Source organism: Prosopis cineraria, unplaced genomic scaffold, assembly GCF_029017545.1.
Source record: "Prosopis cineraria cultivar Desert tree isolate PC_DT_omini unplaced genomic scaffold, ASM2901754v1 PC3, whole genome shotgun sequence".
NCBI classification, from domain to species: domain Eukaryota; kingdom Viridiplantae; phylum Streptophyta; class Magnoliopsida; order Fabales; family Fabaceae; genus Prosopis; species Prosopis cineraria.
Genome location: NW_026555334.1, coordinates 47,869,105 through 47,881,720, shown reverse-complemented (window position 1 = coordinate 47,881,720; position 12,616 = coordinate 47,869,105). Strand labels below are relative to the sequence as shown.

General features: G+C 39.7%; 3 protein-coding genes and 2 long non-coding RNA genes across 6 annotated transcripts in view; 4 read left to right on the top strand and 1 right to left on the bottom strand.

The window, feature by feature from the left end:
• LOC129306267 (protein ILITYHIA) overlaps positions 1-322 on the top strand; it is a 36,167-nt gene extending 35,845 nt beyond the window's left edge. For both annotated transcript variants that reach the window (XM_054946757.1, XM_054946756.1), the window contains 2 exons: positions 73-178; positions 264-322. In XM_054946757.1, coding sequence (XP_054802732.1) covers positions 73-178; positions 264-313 — 156 coding nt within the window. In that variant the 3' untranslated portion in view covers positions 314-322. The remainder of the gene's footprint in view (positions 1-72; positions 179-263) is intronic.
• Positions 323-668: 346 nt separating this feature from the next.
• LOC129306269 (uncharacterized) lies at positions 669-1,580 on the top strand. Its single transcript, XR_008592183.1, has 3 exons — positions 669-820; positions 914-985; positions 1,515-1,580. It is a non-coding gene; the product is annotated as an uncharacterized LOC129306269 (long non-coding RNA).
• A 782-nt stretch (positions 1,581-2,362) lies between these two features.
• On the top strand, positions 2,363-4,061 carry LOC129305671 (protein ILITYHIA-like). Its single transcript, XM_054945638.1, has 6 exons — positions 2,363-2,513; positions 2,689-2,784; positions 2,894-3,078; positions 3,311-3,505; positions 3,588-3,770; positions 3,873-4,061. The coding sequence occupies exons 3-6, from the start codon at positions 3,022-3,024 to the stop codon at positions 4,059-4,061; spliced, it is 624 nt and encodes a 207-aa protein (XP_054801613.1). The 5' UTR covers positions 2,363-2,513; positions 2,689-2,784; positions 2,894-3,021.
• A 652-nt stretch (positions 4,062-4,713) lies between these two features.
• LOC129306268 (uncharacterized) lies at positions 4,714-8,484 on the top strand. Its single transcript, XR_008592182.1, has 4 exons — positions 4,714-4,736; positions 4,840-4,971; positions 7,609-7,687; positions 8,270-8,484. It is a non-coding gene; the product is annotated as an uncharacterized LOC129306268 (long non-coding RNA).
• A 724-nt stretch (positions 8,485-9,208) lies between these two features.
• LOC129304690 (ammonium transporter 1 member 2-like) lies at positions 9,209-11,062 on the bottom strand. Its single transcript, XM_054944438.1, is given in 2 exon segments — positions 9,209-10,409; positions 10,412-11,062. Coding segments are annotated over 2 exon segments (1,491 nt in total). The 5' UTR covers positions 10,878-11,062; the 3' UTR covers positions 9,209-9,384.
• Between the last annotated feature and the right edge of the window lie 1,554 nt (positions 11,063-12,616).

The following is a 12,616-nucleotide window of genomic DNA, read 5'->3' as shown; positions in this document are numbered from 1 at the left end:
GAGATATTGCACTGTCAACACCTACTTGTATTGCTTAGTTGGATGCTGTTATGAATTCCCCTTGCTTAACAGGGTGTATGCATTGGTCTGAGTGAAGTGATGGCAAGTGCTGGTAAGAGTCAGTTGTTGAGTTTCATGGATGATCTCATCCCCCCATTCGAACTGCCCTTTGTGATAGGTTTGTTGATTTCGTACTTATTTTGACTGCTGTTGGAATGTTTTTTTTTTGTGTTCATGTAACCTTTTTGTTGTTGTGTCTTTTGTGTTGCTGAGGTCCGCGAATCAGCAGTTTAGCATTCGGCACTCTTTATAAGGTTGATGGCCCCTTATATATTTGCTTTTGTTTGGAACATTTCTGTGGTATGCGAGCTTGAGCAAACATTTTTGACAGTCAGGTATTTTGTTATTAATATTAATGGGACTAAACACACTCTTTAGTGTGCTGTTTTCTATGTGCTTTTTCCCCTGACAATTAACGTTACAGGCTGCAATCAGAAGATCAACTTCGTACCTGATAGGATATTTATTCAAAAATAGTAAATTGTATCTGGTTGATGAAGCTTCAAACATAATAGCTACACTGATCATCTTGCTCAGTGATCCAGATTCATCTACTGTTACTGTAAGTTGTATGTGTATATCATAATAGAATGTAGATTGTCCGCACAACATATTGTTTATTATCTGCTCTTTCATTAGGTTTCTTGGAATCTTTGTCGAGGGTCATCAGTTCAGTACCCAAGGAGGTTTTGCCTTCATACATAAAACTTGTCCGTGATGCTGTATCACATCCAGAGATAAAGAGCGTAGGAAGAAAAAGGTGGGAGTGAAAATCAATAATCATTCTGTTCTAGTTTTCAATGATTTATTGAAAAATAATGTGGAGCTTTTATGCTTGTTAATTGCTTTGCAGGGAGGACCTATTCTCATACCTGGATTTTGTCTTCCCAAAGCACTGCAGCCTCTATTGCCTATTTTTCTCCAAGTATTTCTCCTTTATTCGTTGTGCTAATTCAGTATCTTTATTAATCATATTCTCATTTATTACATTCTTTGGATATCTAAGGAGTATGTGTGTGTCCTTGTGACCCTATCGATCATTTAGATAACTATTTTTTTTTTTCATTTTGTCTCTATCTATATTGGTCCACTAGGAACAGTGCAATCTGTTTTCTTTGTTTGTCAGTGATGAATATGCAAGTGACCTGTAGCAATTCAATTTTCTAGGCTCTTGTTGATGTGAGCTATTTAATCAAGTAGGGTGGTGGTAACCTTTGTTGTCTGGTGATTCCAGAATTCATTTATTTTTTTGTTTGAGACATTCATAACTTCTCTCTCTCAGCTTCGTTCCTATTACTTAATGCTTGTTATGATTTATCAGTGTAATTATATTGATGATCCATATTCACTAAATATATTACATTGTTGGGTTTCTAATCACACTATATGACATCTACATTTTTTTGGATTTACGTGTCATTTTCCAGTCTCTGATGTATGCTTGGTGCTCCTAGGGTCTTATGAGTGGGTCTGCTGAATTAAGGGAGCAGGCTGCATTGGGACTTGGTGAACTGATAGAGGTAACAAGTGAGCAATCACTCAAGGAGTTTGTCATCCGATAACAGGGTAAGTAATAGAGAAAGTGGCTTATGTCAATTGTATATGCTAGTCGTGCAAACTGATTGTATGTGTAGAAAAACCCTGGGTTTGTGTTAAATCATGAACCATCCCTTTCCCCTGAATTATTTCCTTCATGGTCTTTTTATTGCCCACCTATGGCATTTAAATGATGGAGCTTTATTTTAAAAACTGAGTACATTATCATATTATGGTTGAATCCTGATGGACACTAAAAGGAATGGGAATCCTTTCTCATAAGCTAGTTGTTGAAGCAGGAGAACAAATTCACTTAAGCATCTCATACTCTTCCATATAGGACTTGGACATTCCATATTTCTTGGCCCCCTTTTGAGAGGCAACGTCCTCACAGCTGCACTCTGGCACTTGTATGGTGATCCATCACTTAGCTTCCTTGCTTCTTGCTAGTTAAAACCCTCCATGGTAGCTCTGTGTTGGAATTATGAACTGCCAACTTTGATTCTGATTGCAAGCACTCGAGTGGGATGGATAACCTTCCTCAATAAGCTTGCTATTGATGTTGGAGAATAAACTCACTTAGATACTCCATAAAGCATTCCGTATTATGCAGCATGGAAGTTAGGCATCCTATTGAAAGCAAAGGCCTTTGCTAGATATAAATACATCACTTCTATTATGGCTACTTCTGTTTTTCCCTGTCTTTGATGGACATACCATCTACTTGTATATTCTGACTTCTCCTGTAATGTTTATCACAGGCCTCTTATCCGGATAATAGGTGATCGCTTTCCCTGGCAGGTGAGAGTGCCATTTTGTCTACACGAACATCATGATAAGAAAGGGTGGCATGGCCCTCAAACCTTTTCTTCCTCAGCTGCAGACTACCTTGTTAAGTGTCTACATGATAGTACAAGGTTAGTGCGAGAAAATGATTTTCCCATTATCTACAATCCTATGCTAATTTCATCTTTCATCTTTTTATAATGTGCATGATTTGACTTATCTCTTTTATGGTTTTGCTAGTTGTGGATCTTGTAGCAACCAATTTTATTTTGTCTGTTTTGCTCATTAGCAAATTTATGACTGCAGAACTGTTCGATCGAGTGCTGCCCTGGCACTTGGAAAGTAAGTGGACTCAGTACCAGGGTTGATCCCTTGGTTGGGGATTTACTGTCTGGTCTACAGGTGGTTTTATTATGAGTTCTTAATTAGTATTTATGGCATAAGCTGATTATTTATGATATACTGATAGAGGTAATGAACCCAGTACAATATTGTGGAATTGGTTGTTTAGGGATCAGATGGTGGTGTCCGTGGAGCTTTTTTGACTGCTTTTGAAAGGGTGTCCTGAAGCATGCTGGGAAGAATATGAGCATGGTTGTTAGAGGCCGTGTTTACAACTCCTTACGGAATTGATTCGTCATGATGATGAATCAAGTTCGTATGTATGCTGCAAGCATTTTGGGTATCTTGACAAAGGTTTGCCTCTTTATTCTGATATTACCTTATGTTACTTATTCCTTTTTCAGATATGGTTTTATTTTCCTCTGTTTTGCTTTACTGATGGATGATATGGTTAGTGCTGTCACTGAGTTTTTAGTGCTTTTGTCTTCATCATTGTAATTTGTGGGATATAACAGATGGCTGAATCTATGTGTTACTGCTTTATGCCTCTGGTATCTTTTTGATTGCCTTATAACTGTGCTTGCAGTACCTTGAAGATATTCAGCTGAGTGAGTTGATTCAGGAACTTTTAAGTCTGGCTTCATCACCAAGCTGGCCTTTTAGGCATGGCTCTGTTCTTGCAATATCTTCCATGATCCACCACAACCCATCCCCAGTTTGCCTGTCTTCCTCTTTCTCCTCTATTTTAACCACCTTAAGGACGCTTTTAAAAGATGAGAAGGCATGTTGATTCAGAATTATTTGTTTTTTCTTGCTAAATTGTTAATTGTATTTTGATTGTTGGACGTATTTCTGTGAAACAGTTTCCTCTTCGGGAAAGTTCAACCAAGGCGTTAGGCTGGCTCCTCTTATATCAAACTCAGAGGGATCATTTTGACCCGGTGCTGAACAAGGATGTTCTTTCATTGCTTGTTTTTTCATCCACCCACGATGACTCCAGTGAAGTTAGAAGAAGATCTTTGTCTGCTATAAAAGCTGTTGCCAAGGTATGTCCCTTAACGGTCCTGGCTTGGTTAAAAACCCACCTTGCCAACCAATACTATGAAACTATGGAAGTGTCATGAACTTTTCATTCCTGACATTTGCAGTCAAGTCCTCCAGCCATTATGTCTAATGTTACCATTACTGGCCCTGCTCTTGCCGAGTGCTTAAAAGATGGAAATATGCCCGTGAGAATTGCTGCAGAAAGATGTGCTTTAACATGCCTTCCATTGACGAAAGGTACTCTTACCGCAATTTTTGGTTTATGCGTTTCGTGCGGTGAAGAATTGCAGTAGGATATCCATAATTGCAATTATGCACTACAAGCCATTTTTCATGTTGAGTAAGGTGAATTTGATAATACGGATGGTAGCTTCTATCGAACATAGGAAAAAATGGTAAATTAAATTTAGTTGAACATTTTTGGGGTTCTTAAATTCTAGCTTGAATTGGGACTTCTAAGTTGAGTGATTATTGGAAAGCTGATCTTTCCATGATTTTGGGGGTCTCTGCAGCACCGCCCTTGGGCTGACAATTACAATTCAGAATTATGAAAAACTCAATTACATTAAGGAACCATGGTCCTTCTCTGCTATTATTAGAAAAATTACTTCTGACAACAATCCCCTCATGTTGCTGCTACTAAGAGCAGGTTTTTTTTTTTTTTTGGGGGGGGGGTGTTTCCCTTAGTACTTAGTGGGAAATAACTTTAATTGACGTGGAAACTACTTAACTTCAGACTCCATATGTACCATTTTTTTAGATTTCATATAACTGCTGCTGAGAAGAGTGTAATTGGGTTGGCTCTTATATCAAACTCAGAGGGATCATTTTGACCCGGTGCTGAACAAGGATGTTCTTTCATTGCTTGTTTCATCCACCCACGATGACTCCAGTGAAGTTAGAAGAAGATCTTTGTCTGCTAGTGAAGTTAGAAGAAGATCTTTGTCTGCTATAAAGCTGTTGCCAAGGTATGTCCCTTAACGGTCCTGGCTTGGGTTAAAAACCACCTTGCCAACCAATACTATGAAACTATGGAAGTGTCATGAACTTTTCATTCCTGACATCTTGCAGTCAAGTCCTCCAGCCATTATGTCTAATGTTACCATTACTGGCCTGCTCTTGCCGAGTGCTTAAAAGATGGAAATATGCCCGTGAGAATTGCTGCAGAAAGATGTGCTTTACATGCCTTCCAATTGACGAAAGGTACTCTTACCGCAATTTGTTTATGCGTTTCGTGGCGGTGAAGAATTGCAGTAGGATATCCAGAATTGCAATTATTGCACTACAGCCATTTTTCATGTTGAGTAAGGTGAAGTTGATATACGGATGGTAGCTTCTATCGAACATAGGAAAAAATGGTAAATTAAATTTAGTTGAACATTTTTTGGGGTTCTTAAATTCTAGCTTGAATTGGGACTTCTAAGTTGAGTGATTATTGGAAAGGCTGATCTTTCCATGATTTTGGGGGTCTCTGCAGCACCGCCCTTGGGCTGACAATCAATTCAGAATTATGAAAAACTCCAATTACATTTAAGGACCATGGTCCTTCTCTGCTATTAGAAAAACTTACTTCTGACAACAATACCCCTCATGTTGCTGCTACTAAGAGCAGTGTTTTTTTTTTTTTTGGGGGGGGGGGTTTCCCTTAGTACTTAGTGGGGAAATAACTTTAATTGACGTGGAAACTACTTAACTTCAGACTCCATATGTACCATTTTTTTTAGATTTCATATAACTGCTGCTGAGAAGAGTGTCCTAATTGGGTTGGAAATTTCTTAATACTTGGTTGGGAAATAACTCTAGCTGACTTGGAAACTATTTTCATGTCACCACCACTGAAAAATATTAGAATTGGATTGAAAATTTCTTAATACATTAATAAGGGTATTTTAGTCACAAGCTATTATTTTTAATTACACAGAAGGACCAAGGTCCTTAAATGTAATTTGACTATTTGATGGTACTGCATTGTAATTATCACCCTTGGAAGGTCCTTATTTGTGATTTTCCCTAATTAATTGCTGCTTGAATTTTATTTATATATAATTATAGGAAGCCGCACTATTAACAAGTCATGAATTGTGGGACAGTGTGATTTACTTTTGTATGGGCTGGGAAAATCACAGTGAAGGACCTCTAGGGGATTTTATTATCGAAAAAGACTAAAGAATTCTGAATCCACCCTACAAGACCAAAGGACCAAAATGTAATAAAATTTTAATGTGAAAAGACAAAACTACCATTCTTTAAAAAAAAAAAAAAACTCCTCACTATCATTGGTCGCTGACATTTGGACCACCCAGACGCAGCCACTGGAGCTTTGGCGCCAGCAGGCGGTCTGCTGTACCGATCACCGGACTAGTGAAAAGGACAAATTAAATTTTTTTAAGGTGGCCAAAGGGGTTTGAACCCACATTCCCTTTGCCATCAAAAGGATAATTAGCCACTAGGCAAACAATTCCTTTCAATTATATAGTGCAAATTTTTATAGGGTAACGGGGCAAAAATACCCACAAAGTAATCAATCACGAGCACCCAATATCCTAAAGTGACAAAAAGGCAAAAATACCCATAATGTTACATGGGTGGGTGCAAAAGTAACTAGACCGTTAACTTTGATCTAACACTGCTAACTTCAACCGATAAATGCTGATTGTACATGCCACGTGTCAATCTTTGCTGACATGGACTAAAAAAGGGACAAAAATACCTACAAAGTCATCGGCCAAAAGCAAAAATACTCATAACGTTACCAGAGTTGGTGCAAAAGTGACCAATTCATTCAATCCCTTAAATATTGGCTGTTTAGTTGACACCTAAGCAGAAGTTGATTATTTTTCACTGATGTAGACAAAATATTCTAAGATGAATTTTTACGGATGTTGATCGATCATTATATAGTACCTATAATGTTACTTTAGTATGTGTAATAGTGACCAATCTGTCAAAATCAATGCCATATGGTTTCTTTCCATCATCACGTATCTCGCCCCTTTCCTTTCTTCCTCTCCATTCATTTTTCTTGTCTGCAAAACTTGAGATTTAACATAGTGAGATAGGTTGTTCAAAATCGAAGATCGAGACTGAGCACATTAGCTTAAGAACATTGTCACAACCTTAAACAATTGCATTCACAATAAATTCAAAATTTTCAAATGATTTTCACCATTGCTATAAAGAAACAAGCAATTTAATTTGATATTCAGTCAAAATAATATTTTCTCATATGACATTCATACAATAATCGATTAACTTCCAGAGGATTTCGTCTAGGAATATTTTTAATGCGCACTTGCTTGTCAATTATCAAGAGAAATTTTCAAAGCTAGTAATGGAATTTTTCATTTCACATATGGTTATTTGTTAAATTATGAATGAAAACCTGTCATTCCTGTTAATAAAAATAAACAAACATTTATAAGAGTTAGTGCATATTAGAATTTTTTAACAAGTTTCATTAGTAATTTAACAAGTAGTCATTTGTAAACTGAGTAGTAAGCATTAAGCTCTTGATAAGTATTGGCATGGAATGTGGAAACAAAGTTTAAAATATATATAAAAATTTGCACTATATAATTGAAAAACTATCCTTCTGATGGCAAAGGGGATGTGGGTTCAAATTTCCCTTGGCCACTTTAAAAAAATTTAATTTTTCCTTCTTGCTGGTCTAGTGTCAGAGCTCCAGCAGGTGGTCCAGCCTACCTTAGCTTGCTCAACTGTCTCCTTTTGGACTTCTAATCTATTCTAGGAAACCTTAACTCTGATCTGTCAGTATATTCGTATCATAGTTATCCAAATGTGATGGGGGAATGATGATATCTTGTTCATACTGATTTTCAGGTTCAGAAAATGTTCAAGTAGCACAGAAATATATCACTGGCTTGGATGCAAGACGTTTGTCAAAGCTTTCTGAATATAGGTATGTGTGGTTAGATTTACATTTCATACAATGCAATTATTGTCAGAGTTGGGAATCTTGTGTTTGTCATCGCATCACAATCAGTTTTCTGCAGATATCATATCTGTGTGATAATATCTAGGAATGGAGCAAAATTTAGGGATGTTAAATGGGAAATTGTATAATTTTGCCATTAAAAAATTAATTCAACATAGTAATGGAAAAAATGGTTGATGTATTTCAATAGTGGTGATGGTTTTCCTTGTGAAAACAGCTTTTCTGTGTGGAAAAATACATGGAAAGTTGAATTAAGCGGTATGCGACAAAACTTGTTGGTTTCTATTTGAATCCGGTAAGTTTAATGTTGTAATCTTCGTTGATTTTTAACAAAACACCTTTTTTTTAAATGAAGTTAATGCTTATTGGCCAAAGAAAATCGCACAATGATTATATAATCTATTGATGTGAACAACTTAACTGAGTAATGTTGTCCAAAAAAAATTACTACTAAAATTTTACCTTTATAGCTCGTAAACAAGGCAAGAATACACGCTGATGATGTTAATGATAAATTTCTCTCTTGCTTGCCTTGCTGCTATGCAGTGAAGACAGTGAAGACAGTGAAGAAGACATGTCAAGTAGCTGAGCAGCTTACTTTTCTACAGGCGCTGTGTTCTTTAATATCATCAGGGTGTCGACTCATTGTAGATGGCCGACCAATTTTTTCTGGGTGCGCTATAGTGGCAAAAATCAGTATGCACAGTTGAGGCTTGACACCCAATTTTGCCTTTTTGTTTGTTTTTTTTTGGGTTTTTTTTTTGGGGGGGGGGGGGGGCGGGGGGGGGGGGGCGGAATTGTTTTGTCTGCATAGTTGTAAATCAGAGGAGTGTATGTATTTGTTTTATAGTCTCATAGTTGTGATAATATAATGTTTTATTGTTCTTCATGGAACGATGCTCCCTCCTTGTCAGTTGTCACTATACCCTTTAAAAAAAAAAAAAAAAAGGTGGTCACTATACCCTGCATCTTAAGGCATGAATTACGGTTTGGCCAGCTCTTCGTTGTTTGAGTTGGAGTTGAAACGGGATAATGATTATGAAAGTCAGATATACTTTGATGAAAATAAAAGAATGAATAAATGTTCATAGATTAAATAAAGCTCAGAGAGAATCATACCAGATATTTTTTCGATGAAGCACAGCAGATGTACCTTACAAGAGAGGGATTGAATAGAAAGGTGCTTAATTCTAGTGTTTGTTTTTTTCCTCAACCAGCCTCATCTGTTTATAGTGTGGATGGTCATGGTAAATCTTATATCGTTTTGAGAAGACGATTCGGAGTTATTTGGATTTGATCAAGAATAAATCATTAATTCTTGATTCAGGTGAAAATTAATTTAATCAAATATATTAAATTAATATCTATTTTCTGATCAAAAGTGGATGCTGTGATTGGACATATTTTGGTGTTGTTTTGCATGGCCGGTGCAGCTTTCTTTCTTGGCAGACTAGCAATGTTGAAATCAAGAGTTCATCAATCAGGTGGACTATAATGAGTTGTTATTTTATTATACTACGCTTTTGTTTGCCTTTGCCATCTTCGATTCCTGACCCGTAAACAGCACAGTATCGGCTAAATTGAGTAATATTAACAGAAGTCGAAAGGGGGCAGGAGTTTCTCAAATTGCATGACGTTATTATCGTTGGATTTACAGCGGGCTATGGAGTGGGAGCGGTGGCGAGGGAATGGGCCGGCTCGATCTTGGCCATCATGAACCCAGCGGGCCTCACGCTCTCGTCTGGGTCGTCGTAAGCATAGGCGAAGCCGCCATGCCTCGTCAGGTCCATTCCTGCCATCTCATCCTCCCTTGATATCCTCAACAGCTTCATCTTCTTCAGCATGTAGAAGAGCGGCCCCATTGTCGCCGTCACCCACCCCCACACCGCCGCCATCCCCACCACCTGTGCCGCCAGCAGCCTCCCTCCCCCTCCCATCAACAGCCCGTGCTTTCTCCCTCCTCCGTACACCTCCTCCACGTATTCTTTCTTCGCCAGCAGTCCCGTGAACAGCAATCCCCACGCCCCGCACCCTCCGTGCAGCTGCGCCGCCTCCAGGGGGTCGTCATACTCCACCCTCTCCGCCAGCTTGTTCAGCCCTATCAGCACCCATGCCGCCACGAAGCCGCATATGATCGCCGCCCATGGCTCTACCACGGAGCACCCGGACGTTATTGCTGCAAATCCCCCGAGTAGTCCGTTGCACACGTCTATCACGTTCCAGTGTCCCGCTACTAACCGTTTTCCAAACAAAGTGGTCAGCGCCGCCGTGCACCCTGCCAGTGTCGTCGTCACGGCTGTCCTGCCTATCGCACTCCATTGACCATAATAATTCCCGCCCCCTCTGTATCCCTTCAGGATCGTCAGGAATGAGCCCGGGTTAAACCCGTACCACCCGAACCATAACAAGAAGGAGCCCAGCACGACTAGAGATGCGCTGTGCCCTCTCAAGGCCACTGACCGGCCTGTCCGGTCGAACCGCCCAATTCTTGGCCCTTCCAGATAGGCACCCCACAGCCCTGCTATGCCGCCCACCATGTGAACCACCCCCGAACCTGCGAAGTCAATGGCACCGGATCCAAATAAAAGGCTATCGGCCAGAGTGGGGCTGGCCCACCCGTCAGTGGACCAGAACCAATGGGAAACGATGGGGTAAACGAAACCTGTGAGAAAAGAGGAGTAGAAGCTTGGGTTCTCTCAGCGATGGAGCCGCTGGTGATTCCAGCGGCTGCTATGGCGAAAGCCCATTGATAGAGGAAGAAGCTGTAGTCTCCGGATGGAGAAGGGAAGTGTCGGAGGCCAAAGAAGTGGCGACCGATGAAGCCGTTGGAGGGGGACCCGAAGGCAAAGGCAAAACCGAAGAGATAGTAAGAGAGGCCGCCGGCGGCTGCATCGAGCACGTTGGTGAGCATGATGTTCATGGTGTTCTTGGCTCGCACGGAACCGGCGCACAGCATGGCGAAACCAAGTTGCATGGCGAACACCAGATACGCTGAGAAGAGAAGGTAGGTGTTGTTGACGGCGTAGGTGGTTTCACTCAGCTTTGCGGATATGGCTTCGAGCTGGGTACAGAGGTAGGTGGCAGCACCGGTTGCGTTGGAGGCAGCGAAGAGGAGTGGGGCAAGGTCCGCGACGGAGCAAGAGAGAGAAGCCATGCAGATGGATGAGGCAGAGCAAGTGAAGAACGTGCGAGCGAGAGTTGAGATCCTTGGAGGATGGAGCCTAATTTATAAAGATCACTGGAATATGAAGCGCCTCTTTTTTCAAGCATTCGCATGTCACTTGCTATCGTGTATGAGTGTGGAAGAGGAGTCCAATTAACGCAAGAACCTATAGCTACTTGCCTTCTCTTTTATTATTAGTGTTGTCGTTGTTGCAGTATATATAGTTATTTTATTTATATACCAATAATACCATCAGCCAATGTAAAACATGCAACAATTACGATATTCATGAATTAATACGTGCCGTCCAAATTGGGCCCGTTCTTCTGAGCACAAATCTTGACAAGGAAGACAAGGAGGAGAGAGCAGAATAAATCTACTGTCCAAAAATATAAACGAATCATGAGGGTCTATGTATATGTATGGTTCCAATTTGTGCACTCAAACATTCACATGCGTTCAGATTCCTGTTGGATAGTAAACTAGTCTGTATCAGAAGCGCTTGAGTGGCTCTCATGAAACAAGTTTTTTTGGCATGTTACTACAGACAATGGGTAAGTTAAGCGAAGAAAAAATTGTGCGAAAAGAAAAGAGAATCAACGTTGGTTCTCTTTCATGCTATTACTATTTTGTCAGGTTATTAGGTCTTTTTTCTTCATAGTTTCTACAGTAAACAAGTGACAGCCGCAGAGACAATAATAATCCGGCCCTTTAATTTGGTGGTGTCAGCAAAAACAAGAAATTAAAGACTGCCGAGATTAACCCGAATAGCCTATTCTTGAATTTATTAAGCGTGCGAAATCAGACACCAGATTAACTTTATCTGTATATCTAGCCTTCTCTAGTTAGCAGGTGTATGCACAGATGACGTCTGAACTGTCTCTGCATTGACAAGCTTTCATTTGTTTGTTAATTCATTACTTTCTTCATAACTCAAGTATTGGCGACATATCTATGCAAATATACTAGAACAATGTTTTTTCCCCAAATGCTTGCATGGAAACCAAAATTTCTAATGGCCGTCAAGCAATGAATTGCTTTAAATATATATAACAAGGTTTGTGAGCGCGCGCGCATTTTAAAGTGCTGATGAGAGTGATGGCCTAAACATGATTTCTTATGGCTAACCAAATATGTTATTTTGTGGTCCTGATATTCCTCGTATGTTTCTCGAAGGGATCTCTAACTCTCTGCAAGTTGTCAGCTTAGATGAAAACCAGCGCCACGGACCTTATAAAATAGTAGTATCAGTTAGCTTCTTGAGCTTTGCGCAAAAAGGGCAGGGGGGGGGGGGGTTTAGCTTCTTAACCTAGTTTTAACTCTCTCTGTTTTTTTTTTTTTTTTTTTGAACAATCTCTCGCTGTTTCTCTATTTCCGATGATGCCCTCCATTACTTTAAGATTTGTTTAGGAGCTGATTAGCTGAAGTGAAAGGGAAAGGAAATGACGGGAGACACGGTGACGAACTGCATATTAATTCAATTTGTCAACTAAATATTTATATGTAAGTATGGTCGTCCTTTTTGGGAAGATACAAAAATAGTAAATTATGACGCTGCGAGCGGACACCGATCACGTTATATTAAAGAAACCTAACCCACCCATAGAATGAAGAATGGCTTGTTTAGCTCACTAGGTGCTGGATTATGGGGAAAAGTTTACGGATCTCACATATGTATGGTCGTTGACTTTGAGCTTCAATTATTTGTGCATGAACAAGAAAAGTACAAC

Bases quoted from the DNA above. Each gene is read 5' to 3' on its own strand.
- LOC129305671 (XM_054945638.1), top strand. From the start codon at position 3,022: ATGATGATGAATCAAGTTCGTATGTATGCTGCAAGCATTTTGGGTATC. The intron at 3,079-3,310 runs GTTTGCCTCTTT...CTGTGCTTGCAG, and splicing joins TTTTGGGTATCTTGACAAAG to TACCTTGAAGATATTCAGCT. The intron at 3,771-3,872 runs GTATGTCCCTTA...TGACATTTGCAG, and splicing joins CTATAAAAGCTGTTGCCAAG to TCAAGTCCTCCAGCCATTAT.